This window comes from Cyprinus carpio, chromosome B23 (assembly GCF_018340385.1).
Source record: "Cyprinus carpio isolate SPL01 chromosome B23, ASM1834038v1, whole genome shotgun sequence".
Classification (NCBI taxonomy): Eukaryota; Metazoa; Chordata; class Actinopteri; order Cypriniformes; family Cyprinidae; genus Cyprinus; species Cyprinus carpio.
In genome coordinates this window covers 20,503,253-20,522,092 of record NC_056619.1, presented here as the reverse complement: position 1 = coordinate 20,522,092, position 18,840 = coordinate 20,503,253, and the positions used below count along the sequence as shown (strand labels likewise).

At 36.2% G+C, this 18,840-nt stretch overlaps 1 protein-coding gene across 1 annotated transcript in view; it reads right to left on the bottom strand.

Moving 5' to 3' along the window:
- Positions 1–18,840, bottom strand: part of plxna1a (plexin A1a) — a 214,432-nt gene that overhangs the window by 20,006 nt on the left and 175,586 nt on the right. The window contains 7 exon segments of the mRNA XM_042750616.1: positions 625–691; positions 1,918–2,174; positions 4,334–4,476; positions 10,197–10,431; positions 12,869–13,012; positions 15,069–15,305; positions 15,929–16,022. Coding sequence (XP_042606550.1) covers positions 625–691; positions 1,918–2,174; positions 4,334–4,476; positions 10,197–10,431; positions 12,869–13,012; positions 15,069–15,305; positions 15,929–16,022 — 1,177 coding nt within the window.

Below are 18,840 nucleotides of genomic sequence, written 5' to 3'. Positions count from 1 at the left end.
GCCCGACCACTGACAGACAGCTTCTGTCTCATTATTTGTCACATCATGTTGGACCTAGTTGTGAAAAGGCCCTCTGGTCTCTCTATTCTTGCAGAGTTTAATTTTGTGCTTTTGTATGCGACTGGGTGCATTTTTGTTTTTCAGGAGTGAGTGATTACACACTTTAACAAAAATGTAAACTTCAGTTATCATTTACCGACCCCAATTCTGTTTCAGACATGACTTTTTTCCTTCTGCACAAAAAAGATGATATTTTGAAAGCTTTAAATGTTTCTAAACTAAATGGGGTCTAAAACAACACCATTAACTTTCACTGTCTGTAGACAACATCATATTTTGTGATTCACAGAAGAAAGTCATATAGATGTGAGTAAATAATGACAGAACTTCACTTTTTGGGTGAAATATCCCTTCAAAACACAAATTTGGATTCAGAGTAATTAGCAAGACTTAATTTAAACAAACTGATTCTCTCTCTGTGTGTTTGTGTTTGTGTGTGTGTGTGTGTGTGTGTGTGTGTGTGTGAGAGAGATACCTTAAAATAAAGTGTAACCAACATTTCTTATCATTATCAATGCTGTACACAATTCTGTCTTATCAGTAACAATTACTGTGCACACTTACTTTTAAGAACTTGTACAGAAGAAAAGTGAACCAGTTTGTAAGCATCTTTTCAGCAACAGATTCGGTCCTAAAATAGAAAAAGGAAAGAAGAGAATGAGAGACTATGAATCAAAATTCCTACAACACAAATGCAATCCAAAAGTGAATGAAAGCTTTCTCAAACAAACAAATAAACAAAAAACTCCTTCCAATTAAAAAAAAAAAAAAAAAAAACGACACTTTTTTCAAAACAAACTACCAATCTTCATTAAGACCAGACAATTACAGTAATTGGGCAACGTCTTCCATTAATGGCCAACCTGTCGCCAGCCGAAGACCCCCAAAAGCTTCCCCAGAACAGAAGTAATTAAAGCATGCTGTAATTAATGGACTTCAATGCTCCTAATTCATCTGTAGCTGGCAAACGAGAGCGACTGTTAGCGTGAGCTGCTAACTGCGGCTCCTTCCTCCCTCAGGCCCACCAGGAGCCTTTTCTGCTGTTCAGTAATGCATTCACATAGACTTACCAACTCCCATTACTTCCTTACATAAGGGCCTATTATTAAATGATATGCTCATTAATAAAACGGTGAAGGGGAGATAAGGCGAATGGAGTGGGACAACAGGTATTTCATGAGTGGGAAGTGTCCCGAATAGCTCATTAGCGTACTTCAGCAAGTGCGCTAGATCAGGGTCCACATTTGGGTGAGATGGAGGATATCGACTTACATACATTTCTAAGAAAATTTGAGGTGGTATTTCCAAGCTAGGATTTTTGTGGAATTATAAGTCTACTTTTGTTAATCAAGGTTTCTTGCACAGAAGTCGTGATTTATTTTTACAGAATTTCTGCCCTCTCAATGACCTTTTTAAACAGGCTGTTTTTGCTACTGTACCTTTAAGAGTGCTGTAACTAAACAACCTTGGTTTTAATTGGCTAAAAGCCTGTTCACACAAAGGATAACTGTAGCAATAACTATTAAGTTTAATGATTGTTATAATTCTTTTAGAATAGAGAAGTCCACACTGTTTTTATAACAATAACAACACAGAGAAAAAAAATCTGATTTAAGATTTCTGATTAAAAAGCTGATTAATAATAAAACCATTGACTGACAATCCGAATCCATCCTGCTTTAAGGAACTTGATCATTTAAAGCAGCAGACAACAAAACTAGAGTGTGTGCTTATAATATACAAAACGTTATTGTGCATTGGTATGAATGCTAACATAGTTATGGTTATAGTTATGTTTAGAGTTATTGTTCTTGTTGTGAATGGGCATTAACTCAGTGTGTGTGTTTTTTCTCCCACCTCCTGAGCAGCAGTTTAGGGTGGTTCTTGCTCTCCAGGTTCTTGTCGATGAGGTCAGAGAGCAGCTGTTTGAGGACTCCTGTAGCGTACTCCATCTCTCCCTGTAGAGCTGTCATGATGAGTGATGCCACGTTGCCACGGTCACGCATGGAGAAGGAGCGCTGAGCTTCCAGCGTGCGGATAAATGTCAGCAGGAAGTGCTTCTTGGTGAGGAGTTGACCAAACAGAGTCAAGGCCTTCTCGACATTAGCCTGCACCTGAGGGAAAACACAGAGCAACTCATTATACAGTGTAGAATAAATGATGACAGCTATGTTGTATTTTGATAAACAGATAAAAGGTCAAATCAAATGAAATTGAAAAGGATTCATATTAATTGAACATGATTTTTTTTAAAGGCTCTAAATTCTTATTCTTATTCCTGAAACACAAGGAGAATGAATCAAAAGTTTGGGGTCAGCAAAGCTGCAATTATCTGATCAAACATAAAGTAAAAATAGTGATTTGTGAAACTGTATTACAATTTAAAATAACTGTTTTCTATTGTAATATATTTTTAACTGTCATTTATTTCTGTGATTTTCAGCATCATTACTCAGTCTTCAGTGTCACATGATTCTTCAGAAATTATTCTAATATGCTTATTTGCTGCTCAAGAAACATTTCTTAAAAATGTTGAAAACGGTTGCATTGCTTAATATTTTGTGGAAACCCTGATACATTTTTCAGGATTCTTTGATGAATAGAAAGCATAAAAACAGTATTTATTTGAAATAGAAATCATTGTGTTTCATGGTTGAGGCCCAGTGTGACTGTTTTGAGTTCTTGATACAACAATGGCTCAGAAAAATGGCATGAATTTGGGGGGGCAATCTATTTGAACCGGCCAATAAGAGAAGAGGACGACATGAAGCAATATTCACATTAAACCTGTGTAAAACTGAAAATTAACTGGAAAATTAATTTAACTTAATTTAATTTTATAGTAAAAAATGAGCATTTTAATAGTGCACAGTAAAACCAGGGACATTTTTAAAGAAAGTTTATGTAGCTTTTAATGTTTCTGACTGACGCATTCTGCCTTTCTGAAACACAATGTCCAAGCCCTTTAGTAAAGTAAACAGCATTCAGGCAGAAGTCAGCATTAAGGACATGCAGCTTTCTGATTGACATCAAAGGGAATCCAAGATGCTAGCAGCTCAAAACACAACAGAAGGAAATGCAGAGTGAGGGCGAGGAAGGACAGAGAGAGAAAGAGTATAGCAGGAAGCAGATGTGATCTCGGAGTCCAGGAGTGAAAGGTGGTGATGTGTCCTTCCGTGAGTCGTACCTGTCACTTTTCATCTGCCTCGCTCTCTCTCACATCTTACCTGCACAATTTCTTGAAGCCACATATTTATACTAACATAACAAAAGCAACATCTTACATGTGTCCAAACTAGCCATGACAAGCTACTGGACATTGTCATTTATTTACATTTATACATCTTTTTCCACAGCAGTGTCTACTAGTGTTGGGAAGGTTACTTTGGAAATGTAATAGGTTACAGATTACAAGTTACAAGAAATTACGAAAAACTAAAACGATTCCCCAAGCGAGGCTGCCGGAATCAGACTTCAAAGCAAACCGGCATCTGTTATTGTCCCCTTCAGCACCTTATGTACTATGTAACCTGACAAAGGCCTTTTTTTCCGACAACACAGACTAATAAAGTGCCTCAATTCTTCTCTGCTGAGCCGAATGAAATTTGCAGCCTCTCGGGGAGGCCGATTGTACTGTAGGTTGCTTTGGGACGAGAAGCTACACAGAGCAATAAGGGCCTGAGCCGTGCGCATAGGTACTTGATTACGCCGGGGACTCGGGGGCAAATACAGTGAAAACAAACCCCAGATGAAATAATAAACATATGATCCCTGTGCAAGTCAACAATATGACCTGCCGTTCGCAGGCCAGTGGACATAGCATGTCAAAGACATTGAGTATTTAATTGCACTGACCAGTGTGTTTTAAGGTTTCATGACTGCTCTCGTTTAGTTGTGTTGTTTTCTTTAGCTTGTGCTATTATGTGTCAGTCATTAGCGTCTGGCTTTATTGTACAAGAGGTCACAATCTGTATAATATTGAACTTGAAAACTCCAAATTGCAGGTTCAAAGGTTTTCTTTTTTCCATTCCAGAGAGAGTCACCAACCCCATTTATCAGAAGCAAGTAGTGTCAAAAGGATTGGTAACCGAATTTACAGTATACATTATGACCTTTCAAGAGTGCTGATCAGGCGTCTATGGCACAACTGTAGTATATACAATCTCAGCATTATGCTGTAGTTTCTAGTATTAGTAGTGGTCTGCTGATTTTTGATTGCATTGTTAGTTCTGCTCTAGGGTTACCATGATGATGGCGATGTACTGACCCGTACCTCCATCTCCTTGAGCACCGGGTGGTCCTCAATGCCAGGGAACAGCACCCTCATGGCATAGGTTCGGTAGTCCAAGAATGGGATACCAGCTCCATCCAGCTCTTGGGTTAGTTCATGGATGTCAGTTTGGAGTTCGGCAAAAGCTGTGAGGAGAAAACAAATGGTTAGTAGAGTTTCAACATCTGACCAATTATGTTCCATGAGTTTTTCCGTTGTATGTTGACTAGATAAAGAGATTTAAAAAATCATTTAATAAAGCTAACACACACATAAAGAGTCAATTCTAAGCTGAAGAAAGAGTTTAGATCACAGCATAACCAGAAAAATGATTGTGAAAAAACGCATAGGCATATATATATATATATATATATATATATATATACTAACTAAGTTAATCGATTAATTGTGATTAATCACATACAAAATAAAAGTTTTTGTTTGCATAATATATGTGTGTGTTCTGTGTATATTTATTATGCATATACACTCACCGGCCACTTTATTAGGTACCCCTATTCAATTGCTTGGTAACACAAATTGCTAATCAGCCAATCACATGGCAGCAACTAGATGTGGTGAAGATGACTTGCTGAAGTTCAAACCGAGCATCAGAATGGGGAAGAAAGGGGATTTAAGTGACTTTGAACGTGGAATGGTTGTTGGTGCCAGACGGGGTGGTCTGAGTATTTCAAAAACTGGTCCGAAAAAGAGAAAATATCCACTGAGCGGTTGTGCAGTTGTGTGGACGAAAATGCCTTGTTGATGACAGAGGTCAGAGGAGAATGTGCAGACTGGTTAGAGATGATAGAAAGGCAACAGTAACTCAAATAACCACTTGTTACAACCAAGGTATGCAGAATACCATCTCTGAACACACAACACGTCGAACCCTGAAGCAGATGGGCTACAGCAGCAGAAGACCACACCGGGTGACGCTCCTGTCAGCTAAGAACAGGAAACAGAGGCTATAATTCGCACAGACTCACCAAAATTGGACAATAGAAGACTGGAAAAACGTTGCCTGGTCTGATGAGTGTCGATTTCTGCTGTGACATTTAGATGTTAGGGTCAGAATTTGGCATAAAGAACATGAAAGCATGGATCCATCCTGCCTTGTCTCAATGGTTCAGGCTGGTGGTGGTGTAATGGTGTGGGGGACACTTTCTTGGCACACTTTGGGCCCCTTACTACCAATTGAGCATCGTTTAAACGCCACAGCCTACCTGAGTATTGTTGCTGACCATGTCCATCCCTTTATGACTACAGTGTACCTATCTTCTGATGGCTACTTCCAGCAGGATAATGCACCACATCAGAAAGCTCAAATCATCTCAGACTGGTTTCTTGAACATGACAATGAGTTCACTTTACTCAAATGGCCTCCACATTCACCAGATCTCAAACCAATAGAGCAGCTTTGGGATGTGGTGGAATGGGAGATTCACATCATGTATGTGCAGCCGACAAATCTGCAGCAACTGCGTGATGCTATCATGTAAATATGGATCAAAATCTCTGAGGAATGTTTCCAACACCTTGTTGAATCTATGCCACGAAGAATTAAGGCAGTTCTGAAGGCAAAAGGGGGTCCAACCCGGTACTAGCAAGGTGTACCTAATAAAGTGTCCAGTCAGTGTATTTACAATCATCATTTACAACCAGGTACTAGGTCTATGTGAGCAACTCAGATATTTTGGGTGTAGTTTTGCAGTGCAGATAAAGATTTTAAAAAGTCAGATCAGGGTGCATTTAATAAAATATCTCATAATAGAAGTTAGATTTGCTTTAAGCCTTCCCTAAGTACGAATAAAAATGAATTTTAAATAAAGTGGTTGATTGGGAACTCATGAAAACGTGGTCAGTGGGAGCCTTGTGCAATAATAGGTACTTGTTGGGTAAACAGAAGCAATGCTAAGTCTGTCAATCTGTTTGTTTATTCGGTTTATGACTAATTTGGTTTAGCTATTCGAAAAGAGCGGGAGGGAAGAGACGTAAGAGACACAAAGTTCACGGGAAAAGAAAGTCAATTAATTGCATGAGTGGGTAATTAATAAAGGAGCGGAGCTTTTCATGCATAATTTCCTCCAGCTGTTGTTCCTCCTCGTTGTCCGCTGGGATATGAAAACTGAAGCAAGCTCCTACTCTAAGTGAGGGTTTTTCATCTTAAAAATACTACACAAATATTATTCAAAATGAACTGCCCAACGGGATTTTCAGCCTCCCGACAAAAAAAAAAAAAAAAAGAAAAAGAAGAAGAGAAAGTGACAGCCTAAAGAGCTTTTAATTCAATGGTTCTTTCTCATCAAAGTGCACTTGAAAGACCCAACAAAGATTTCCAACATGAGGGATGGCCTTGTAATTCAATTTCACTTCATTACTTGTGAGAGGCGTGTGTATCGTAAAGCACGAGGGGGCATTATAGACAACTTAAATGTGAATTTTTAAAGGCTTCCTGTTGTAGTGGTCAAAACATTACGCCTCTCAGGAAGCAGCAGCAGTCTTGGCAAGGTCAGCCAGCAAAACATTTCCTTTAGTGCTGAAGCTGTTTGTCAAAACAAGTTTGAAAAGTGTAGTACACTGCTGATAATGCGTTTCTTTCTGAAATCGTTCCTTTAGTTGCGAAAGCACTCAAACTGAAACCATTCCAATTACCGTCATGTCCACACATACTTGCACTAACATTTCTCAGCTAATGTAAAGCAGAGAGGCGAAGCTGATATCCCCACTGAGCGTTCCCGGTATCTAAACCGGCGCTGGATAGCTCGCTAATTAGCCATTAGCTGTGCCTTTGTTTGTTTGCGCTCTCTGATGGGCTGCATCATGGCTCAGTAAGCCTCTGCACATGGTGAATCGCATATCCCTGGATGGCTCTCGCCCATCTACACACGCAGCGCCATCCCGACTCTATGCTATAGGGCCAAACTAGAGGGTGAAGCGCTTTAGAGAGGTGGGATCGATGATGGTAAGCATTTAGACGGCATTCATACATTAAGGTAAATCTCAAGAAACATGGAAAGAAAAGATATATATAGATAAATATTTATGTATTTCTTTCTGGTCCTCGAATCTGATTGGCTCATAAGAGTGTGATTTTCTAGTGATATCAGAACTCCAACCGTTTCACCACTTGTATCACTCCGCTTGCAGTATATCTCACAGCGAGTGTCATGGCGGACGCCCAAATCCACTATCATTTTTATAAATATAAATTAAAATTTTTTTGTCACGGATTGCAGTTTTAAGAGTTTTCATATAGCACTGCTACACTGCTACTGTGTGATATTGCTTACACATAAATTTCTTTTATGAGAGTATGAGAACCTTTTTTACATGTTGTGTAATGGGAATTTGGGAAGAAAATGTGCAAATCATAGTTTATTTATATTACTATTAAAAAAAATTTAATCGTTATAAAATATCCTTTCTTTATACAAAACACTACAATTTTTTTTCTTGTGATTTTGGTGTAAAATATGACATTTCTTGATGCGATTTTTTGATATTCACATTTTTGTAGCCCATTATCTGACTGCTGGGGTGGGATCATTGGTTTAGAGGAGGTTGCATTTAGAGGAGGTTGACACTTTTGGATGAATCTCAATAAAATTTGCAAGAAAATGTCATATAAGAGACTTATTAAGCTTAAAAATCAAAAGAACAATTATATTTAATAGGAAATTTATATAGCTATTTATTTTATTTATATAGCTATAACTTTTTGGACCATTATGTTTCTTAAATGGTCCAATTTTCAAAACTTTCTCAGCAAATTTTCATTGCTCTAATGAAGTAATTAAGTAAAATATGCAAAATGTATTTTATAAAAAATATTACCATTCAAATATTTTATAAAATATGTAACAAAATAAACTTTTCTTTATCCAAAAACATTATTTGGCATAAAATATGACACTTCTTGACATGTTTTGTGAAATTAACCCTTTTGCAGCCCATTATCTGACTCTGGGTTGGACAGACCATGGGTTTGAGAGCTTCGGGTCATTACCAAGCAAATCCAATCTCAGCCCAAATGAGAAATAACCAAGCTAAGATCATAAATATTTTGCAGAGGTTGTAAATTATGTCAGCCCATATGATCCAAATAAAATATTGATGCGCAGATTGAATGGCATTGCGATAACAAACCGTTCAGGTTGTCCACTAATGAAGGCAGTCAGCCAATCAGTGAGAATCAGGGCTAAAGAACGTGACAGCTAATCAATGCCTACCAGTTCCTTCACCCATTTGCCAAGAAGTATATTTCTTTCATCATTCTCCCCCTGCCATTCAGCCATCTCCCCCTTTGCAGTGAAAAAGACTGTTTGTTAGCTAGCTAGCCACACCATGCATTTTCATCCTCCTGACAGGGTTGTGACCAGGAGGGCCGACAGTCCTAAGATAATGGCCAATTAGACCCGGTGCCTCTCTACGAGGCCAGGTAGAGTGTGGCATTGGGAACCTTTACGGCATATGGAAACTGCATTTCAAACTGGGCGGAAGACGGAATGCCATAACAGTGCAGCCCACTAACACCAACCTGTTACCAAGACATGCTAACAACCATGGTGTCACCATGGCGACAAGAGATCGGAAAGACGTTAATGTGGAGCTTGAAAGTACACCTGCAGGTTTCACTTCAACAGCAATTTAAATTCTATATGAAATCCATGTTCTGTAATGTGGACGTTTATCACAGAATGTGCCTTTTATATAAAAAATTCCTAAATGTATAGGCAGAAACCATTAGGGTTATTTTTTGTAACAAAATACACATTTTATTTCTAATTTTATATATATATATATATATATATATATATATATGATATATATATATATATATATATATATATATATATATACACACATATTATTCTATACATTATATATTATATGATTTAATTTTATATACTTTATGAATTAATAAACATCATTATATAAAAATATAATTTTGTATATGTAAAACAATTGTACATTTTATTACATAAATATACAAATTCTATTTAAATATATTAATTTTCTTATCAATGTATGTATATTAAAATTTGTTCTATTTTATATATATAAAAATATTTATATAAAAAATTTATATGTGTGTGTGTGTATATATGTATATTTTTTGGGTTTAACGGTATATGTATTTGTACCGAAAATGTTTGGTACAGGTCTTACAGTTCGGTACGCATGTGTACCAAACAAATCATTCAATTTTTTTTCTGGAAATTCAGACAATAAATGGTGTTTTGATGCTCTTTGATGTGGCGTGACATGTCTGTGTATACTAACACCTCAGTTTTGAGGGCAGCACAGAGCGCAAGTGATCACCCCTTCCTCCTTATTACTATTTCTAAGGAGAAATACACATGAATGAACACATCACCCCTCATGTAATCATTCAATTATTAATTAATTTTTATCCCTAATAAAATGTTTAATTATAATTGAATTTATTCAAAGAAAGAGCAGTTTGTTCAGTAAACCATTGTTAAATAATAATTTAAAAAAAACAATTTATGTTTAGTTTTTCTTCCTCCTGCTGTACCGAAATCATACCGAACTGTGACATCAAAACCGAGGTACGTACCGAACCGTCATGTTTGTGTACCGTTACACCCCACCCCTTTATTTATAATTAATGTTAATTCATTATAAACAATTACAGATGATCTTAACAAAGCAACTAGCCTGTGTCTGACCAGTCAATTAATACCACAATAACTTAAAATCACATAATTAATGTGGTTAAACAATGTAATTGATTGACATCTTGTTAAAAAGAGCAACTAGGATAGATACAGTTTGTGAACACACTGACCAGTCGGTGCAAACCCTAAATGATATATGACTTACTAATTATTCATCTCACCTTCTTTGCACTCGAGAGCGACTCTAGACTCCAGGTTGTCCATTTGCAGCTGGAGTCTTTTGAGGGTGCGGTCAGCGTCGCGGGACTTGCGCTTGTAGGCGATGAGCACCGCGATGATGACCAGCAGCAGGAGGCCTCCACCTCCTCCGATCCCGATGATGGCAGGCAGGGTGAGAAGGCTGTCGGAGTAGATCTGCAGCGTGCCGGGGGAATATTCGAACCCTCCTGCCCGGATCTGTAACAGAGGCACACGAGACCTGGCTCACTAAGGTGCAGGAAGCAAATCCTGCGATCTGCAATCAGCCGCGATTACCATTCATAATTTTGTTCTGCCAATTCATTTGTGAGAATCAACCTTTTGCGTCACGAATGCAACAGCAGCTTTAAACAAAGACCCAAATTAAAACTTTACGAGCCAATCACATTTGTGAGACAAGCTACGAGATTGAAAACCCATTTAGCTTGAAATGTCCTATTATTACTGGATCATTTCAAGCTTGTATTTTGAAAATAGAAAATTTAACACGGAACCGTGTGATTGTTTACACAGCTCTATCTTGGCAAAAATCAATCCACACAGTGTCAAGGTGTTCGTTTTAACCATAAACATGTTTGTACAACAGAACAGTTAAATGTTTAAAACCAATAAGATTAAGCTAATTTATTTTTTCTAAAGAAACTGTGAGGATGTTTATCTAATAAAACTTGCCAACATTATGATATGGCACTGCTTAGCCCTTGCAATATTTGTATGGTATCTTAGACGCAGTACTGGGTAGTAATTGACTGCATGTAACCTTGATTACGTAATCAGGTTCTAAAAATTAAAGGATTAGTTTGACAAAGTATATATGCCTACGTCACACGTGACCCCCCCGAAATGATTACGTAATGCATGAAGTCACAGACACGCGCCGCAGAGCTAGTGCAAGATGGTCAATAGTAAACCACTTTTTTTCTTTAGGATTACACCACTGCCTTAAATTTACAAATAAAGCTGCACTGAATCTGCAATTTGGACCTTCAACCCATTGGCTCCCACTGAAGTCCCCAATATGGGGACAAATCCTGGAATGCTTTCCTCAAAAATCTTAATTTCTTTTTGACTTAAGAAAGAAATACATGAACATCTTGCATGACATAGGGGTGAGTAAATAATCTAATTTTAATTCTGGAAGTGAACTAATCCTTTAAGTACTTGTAATTAGAATATATTACATTTTAAAATACTCATAATCAGACTGTAGTTACTTTTTTATGATTACATATTGTTCACATGGTCACATGCCATGCAGATAAACAGGTATAACATTTCCTATTTTTTTATTAAGTATTTTATTTTAATAATTGTAATTTTAAAAAGATTTATTTGAATTGTACATTTTACATGATTTAATTAATTATTAGCTTTTCATTAAACTATGGGAATTTTTTTATGTAATATAATGTTTAATGCACTTCATAATTCATTATTGTTCATAACATTGGTAATAACAATGAATGCATTAATTCATTGTTAATAACAAGATGTCATGGAAATTAAATCAGTAATGGACTACAATTTGCAAGTACAGTAATCTACCCAGAACTGCTTAGACGGCATAATTTCGATTAAAACGTTTATGAGATATTTTGTCCGTTTTATCATCCAGTAGATGAAAAGCCAGGTCAAGCAGTTATATATATCAATTTGAAATATACATTTAGTATAATTATTAATACATTTTATAAAGCAATTAACCTGTGTCTGGCCTGAATGTAAATTCCAGTAATAACTTATCATAATTAATAAAAAAATAAAAAATAATCCCACCTCTCTTCAACAACTCACTCAATGTGAGGTATCATTCATGTAAAAACAAATCATGCAAAAAGTTCATTAAATCGGGTTGGAGGTGTAGAAATACAGAAAATGCTTTAGAAACAGTGCTAACATAAATATTTGGAACTCTAGTGAGACATTACGTGAGAGTATGTACTGCACCGCAGGCATTGTGTGCTGTCTGCAAAACTACAGGGACCCCTGGGAAGGCATGGGGTTAAAGATCGCAGGCATGCAAAATTTCCTATAGAGACTCTCTAACAGGGGTCGCGGTGGTCAATGCACAGCTGTGTGACGGACACACTCACACCATCACACATGTATGTACACACATTCTCTAATTCTCACATACAGGCCAAACGATACAGAAATCACACACACTGAGAGCTGCCAGACGTGATCCAATGCACCAAGGGCGGCCCATAAGTAGGTCACTGTACATGGGACAAGAGCACAGCTGTGTCTGCGTCTCCCTGGCCTCGCCTCACATCGACCCTGAGTGCCGCATGGGAAGGCAACGCAAAGAGACACGTCTATTTTTGAACCAGCCTTTTTCAAAGAGCATTTGTACAAACATATATTTCACACAATTTCTCAGAATTCAATGTGACATTTGCGACAAAAATAATACGAATGCAGAAAACAGGCGTAAATATTTTTCTTCTCGGAGCATTTCGCTTTTAGAGCCATCACAACGAATGACATGCTGCGGCAAGATAAAGAGCGTCCTTTCAAGACATTTTCCTTCAGCGGGGCGTTCGGTTGGTGTTAAGTTCATTCCTGGCTGCGGGTTGTCATTTCCAATCTTCTGACATTTGGTCAGTGTGAACTTGAGGATCTAAGTACATACCGTCACTTTGTGCTGTCCGGTGAGGTTGGGCCACTCGCACAGCAACTGGGACTCAGAGAGCGTCAGAATGCACGGCGTCTCTCCGATAAACACCGTGTAGTTAAGTCTGGAGTTACCAGGAGCGGCAGGAATCAGATTACGACCCTGTAATGACAAAAAAATAGAAAAAGATGTCATCAGACATGTACAATGTATCCCCCAATTGTAATTCGCTTTGGATAAAAGCATCAGCAAAATGACTAAATGTAAATGACTAAATCAGATATGAAAAGAAACAATGAAAATAACTAACATGAATTGTTTTAACATAAATCATGGTTTCCTCGTGATTCTCAACAGGGCTTTGTCATGTAACATTTAAAAGTCTCAACTATGCTAATAACTATAGTTTCCATCCAAAATGATTATTGCAATAAGCAATATTTAAGAAAACAATATTTGTTGGCAACAAGTAATTTATGTGAAAGTATAATATTTAATATAAATGTACTTACATTATATATATATATATATATATATATATATATATATATATATATATATATGATATAAAAATGAATTTAAGTTTATAATTTTAGATTTGCATTTATTATTATTATCATTAACATTATTTTTATATATTTATGTATATATTTAATACAAATATAGTTACATATATATATATATATATATATATATATATATATATATATATATATATATACATCACATCACATCACAAAAATTAATTTAAGGTTTTAAATTTAGATTTGCATTTGTTATCATCATCAAAATCAAAAAATGTTTATATTATATTTATACATTTCCAATTAAAAATAAAAAAAACACACACACACACACAAACACACATTTTTATATATTTTTGGTAAGTATACTTTATCTATATCTATTTATATCTTTGTAAAAAAACTATATTTGTTGGGAATTTAAATAATTCATGCGTTTTTATGTGTATTTGTGTTTACACAAAAATATTAATTAAAGTTTAGAATTTTCTACATTATTTCTGCAAATAAACATTTTATACTTTAAATAAAAAATATAAAACAGTTTATATTACATTTGCATGGTATTATTATAGTTGTATGTATCTTCACACACACACACACACACACACACACACACACAATAAAATACATAATATACGTAAAATGTAATTAATATAAAAAAAATAAATTACACTACATATGAAAATGATACATTTATAATAAAAAAAAAATTTAAACTGTGAAATCACACAATTAAATAATCATAATTTTTTGTGTTGGCAACAGTGTAAATATGTTTATAGAATGTCTATAGATATCTAAAATATTCCTTTAAGATGCTGGAATGGGTTTTCAAGATAATAGTAATGGTCTTTTTTTTTGGCCGAATTAAATTTAGCATCATACAACCTTGGACACGTGAAGGTCATGCAGATATTGATTTAAAAAAAAGCAAAGAAGACCCCAGAGGCTTGAACAGATATGAACATATCCTGCGACTGATCTCCTCAAAGAAGATAAACAGAATACTGTCAGAATAATCTGCGGTCACACGGACAGAAGGGATGGGAAAAAGAAATGTTGATGAACAACAGCAAAGCACCCGCTCCTCAGGGTTCAGCGAGGCCACGGCACGACGCTCTTTAATGCAAATTCTGCTCCCTCTCCCCCTCTCATCTCATCCGCGCCGTCAACCCCAGATCAAATTAGATGAGAAATTAATTGCGTGGAGAATGTGATGCATCTCCAGAATATCCCTGATTATTTCACCAAATTGCATTTTTGTATTTTCCTTCACTTTGCTAATGCACCGGGTTGTTTTCTCTCCCCCCAAGTAAGCCAAGCGGGGGATCGGGCATTAAGTAAAAAGGTTTTGTTAATAAATTTCCATTTAACAAAGAAATATCACCCGACATGCTTCGACTCTCACCTCAGTTGGTTTACAGGAGAAACCAGCCAGTGTCTGTGATCAGCATTTTGAATTTTACAAGCGAAGGCATGAAGAAGAAGTGGTATGTATGGAGAGTTGGACAGTTTCTAGTTATTACTCTAGCCATTTTGCAGTATCCTTTTGCAGCTTTTATTCAGGAAAGGAAAATATGGGCAGAAGAAGCGGCAACGTGATCAGCCAATGACGCAAACTCTAATTGGCCACATAAACCTCACATCAATAACCACAAATCCATCAACCGCTTGAAGCAAGTGATGTGTACCTTCAGGATAAGGGGCGACGTTGGTTTGAGCTCCAGAATGCCTGTGGGACTGAGGGGTTCAAAGACGGGGTCCGGGTAGTAGCTGAAGCTCTCGTTGACGACCACAAGGGCGTGGACGTTATCCATGTAGAAGCCGATCTCATCCGGTCCGCTGCCAGTCTCAGCAAAGCCTCTATCCGAATCAGCCACCGACGGAGCCAGACAAACCATTACAGAGTTGTTGAAAACCGTGCAGTTCTGAGTAGAATAGGAAAACAGAGACAAAACTGAATAAAACTTTTTTTAAACAACATTGTTGAGTGTCAATTAAATGTGTTCCTTATAGAAATTAAGTATAAATGTTTTTTTAATAAGAAGAAATCATCAGAATTATATGAAAACAATATCCATTGATAAATAAAGAACATATTGTGCAATTAATTTGATTCAAACATTTGATTGACTTTACTTAATCATTTATTATTTATATTTTTATTATTGTTGTCATTGATTTCTAGAACTTTCTTTTGAATATTTTATTGATCTGCAAACTAATGTAATGTATTTGAATGATCTCTATCTTTTAATAATTCTAATGCTACATTAAATGATTTTGTTAATGTGATTATACACAGAGGTCATTTAAACTCAGAGACTGCGAGAAAAAATGTTTAAATAGAAAATAACAAAAAGTGACAGAGACACTTCTGTGACCTTTCTCAAGATAAAAATGCTGGTTAGAATTGTGGTGTCGCTGTTACAGAGTCCTTTAAGCAACACAGCGGCAGAGGAACACGTGGAAGCTTTTGTGAGATGAACATTAGAAAAAGTATGGAAGAGTCTAGAGATGTCAGGAAAGGACAAGGAAACAGAATACTTACATGGAAGGACTCGGCAGAGCCGTACTTGGCGCGGATCTTGGGCTCTTTAATGGTTGCCAGGTTGGTGCCGCTGATCGTCAGCAGAGTCCCACCGCTGGGAAGAGAAACAGGAAGTCATCATCGAAACATGATGGGTACAGATCTCGCACAATAACCCAATCACACAGTCTAGCTCAACACTTGGCCTTGAAATCTGAAGATATATCAGTCTATCAAGCTTTTCATCCCAAAGGGAGGCAAAACAGAGCAGAGGTAATATATCCCATAATCACTTTTGGTGATGAGACACAAAAAGGATTTTCGTGAAGAGCCAGGCGTTTAAAGACATTCTACCTCTACATATGTGGCACCCATTTCATAAGTCATAACCGATTAGATGATATTCACAGAGCCCATCAAATCAAAAAGAGTTTTATAGCTTTCAGTCAGCTTCTGTTAGCTTCAAGGCTAATTATATGCTAGCGCACTTCTGTACTTATTTAAAATTCATTCAATTCTTGTTAAAAATGCTTTTAAATTAGATTTTTGGGGGATAAAAATCTACATCTAGACTTAGAGTGTCCCTCCCGCAAATGTACATGCCTCTTTTTAATCAGTTGTGATATTTCAAGTACAATTTGCCATGCTGTGATGTAAACTAAATGCTACTGGCTATTTAGCAAAAGAGACAAGCCCTTTAACTTCGCCCTGTCCCAACTTCCTGTTTCAATAGGAAATCTGTTAACCCTGGAGCTGGGCTTGTCTTACCATGTTTTTGAAGACCTGCTCGTTCACAGCACACTGTAGCCCATGTGTAGAGTTCTTTCAGTCTCTCTTTTCTATATCTCTGTCCGTCTCAGTGCAAAATCCCTCTTAACTCAGGTACAAGCTTCAGGGAACAAGAAAAAGGACACACTGCCTACAAATAGATCCTCTGCCCACCACTTTCTGAAAAGATATCTCATTCCAGTCACAATGCTTGCAAGTATGCAACTGTACACTTGATGTACTGCTAGCATGCAGCCCTCTTATTATATTACTGTGACAGCAACCGACCTAAGTACTCAAGAGGACAATAGTGTTACATTCAAATGACATTAAATCAGATATGCTAGCTGAAAATATGTCAACAGTTCAACTTATTTCAACTATATGTACTAGCATAGCTAGTTTTGGGCCTTACCTTTCTTGGTTTATTTCTTGTTTGTTCTAACTTTTGATCTCTTGGCATCAGTTTTTATTTGATGATGATATATTTACCTTCAGCTCCTGTTTTTTAGGCTTATTGAACACAAAATCGTTTCAAGATACTAATTTGCCTAGGGTTCCCTATACTGACGTCTTGTGTTCACTAGCTTGTTAACATAGGCTGTCTGTGAGTTTGAGTCTCGCACCGTACCGCCGCTGATGTCTCTGCATGTTTGCCTCTGTGACACCTGCTGCGCCGTGGCCCTGAAGGGCATTTTCAGCTCAAATCAATACAGCTTCAGTCGGCGCACACTAACAGGCGCTGGGGCCACAACATTTGGTTTCCAGTTATGTCTGTTCAAGCTAGGGGCAACTTCTGCACAGGCGCAGTCATTTCCAGTACTGCTTTGATCCCTGAGTGTGTGCGTTTGTTTTTCTGAAGCAGATGGAGGGGAGAAAGGTACCATGATACACACTCCTGGGGGATAATGGCCCCGTTCAAAGCAGGGCTTGGTGGAAAGAGTGCACGCTTGACTGTGGCGGCCTGGGTCAGCAACAAAACACAATCACACAGACACACAGTTGTGAGTATGTGTGTGTCGTGAAATAACTGACTCGCAACTCTGTTGTGAGTAGAGAAAAAAGCCAGGAACTTCTTCAATCAAACTTAAATATAATACAACACACACAAAAATGTAAAATATACCATATCAATGAAGTGTTAAAAAGGAAATAATTATATAAAATCTGAATATATAAATGTAAATTATGAATATCTAGAAGTAAATCTGAATATATAGTTATAAATCTGAATATTTAGAAGTAAATCAATGTGTGTGTATATATATATATATATATACACACACACACACACACACATATATAAAAATCAGGTTATATAGTTATAAATCTGATATATATATAGGTATATAGTTTATATATAGTCTGAATATATAGATACAAATTGTAATATATAGTAAAAAATTCGCTATATTAATGTAAATCCGAATATATAGATTCATGTCTGAAAATATAGAACAATATGTAATATAAAATGTAAATCATGAATATACAGAAGTAAATCTGAATATATAGTTTTAAGTCTGAATATAAATGTCAATTCTAAACATGTACTTGTACATCTACTAATATATTCAGATTCACTACATATTCACAATTTACATTTATATATTCAGATTTTATATAATTATTTCCAGTTTGGCACTTCATACATATAATAAAATTAGTGTATAAAAAATATTTTTTAAATATAAAAAAAATATTTTTCACTTTTTTACAGTATATACATTAAACATACATACATGAAAAATTAAGTCAAAAATGTAATATAATTGTAATTTAACTGTTTCATATATATTTTATAGAAGTCAATGTAAAAACGAGTAATGTTAAAGAATTCTTCTGTACACACACTATATACATATATATACACACACACAGTATACATACAGTGTCATATATATATATGTATATACGTATATACACAAACATACATACATACATACATACATACACACACACACATTTTTGGCTGCTATTAAGCCGTAATGTAAACCAATTCAATTCAAGTTTATTTGTATAGGACTTTTCATGATGCAAATCATTGCAAAGCAGCTTCACAGAAAAGTCATGTTTCTACATTATATTTAGTAATAGCTTATCTCAAGTTGATGTCCATATGGCAGAAATGTACGGTAAAAATTAAGCAGTTAATGTCAAGTAAT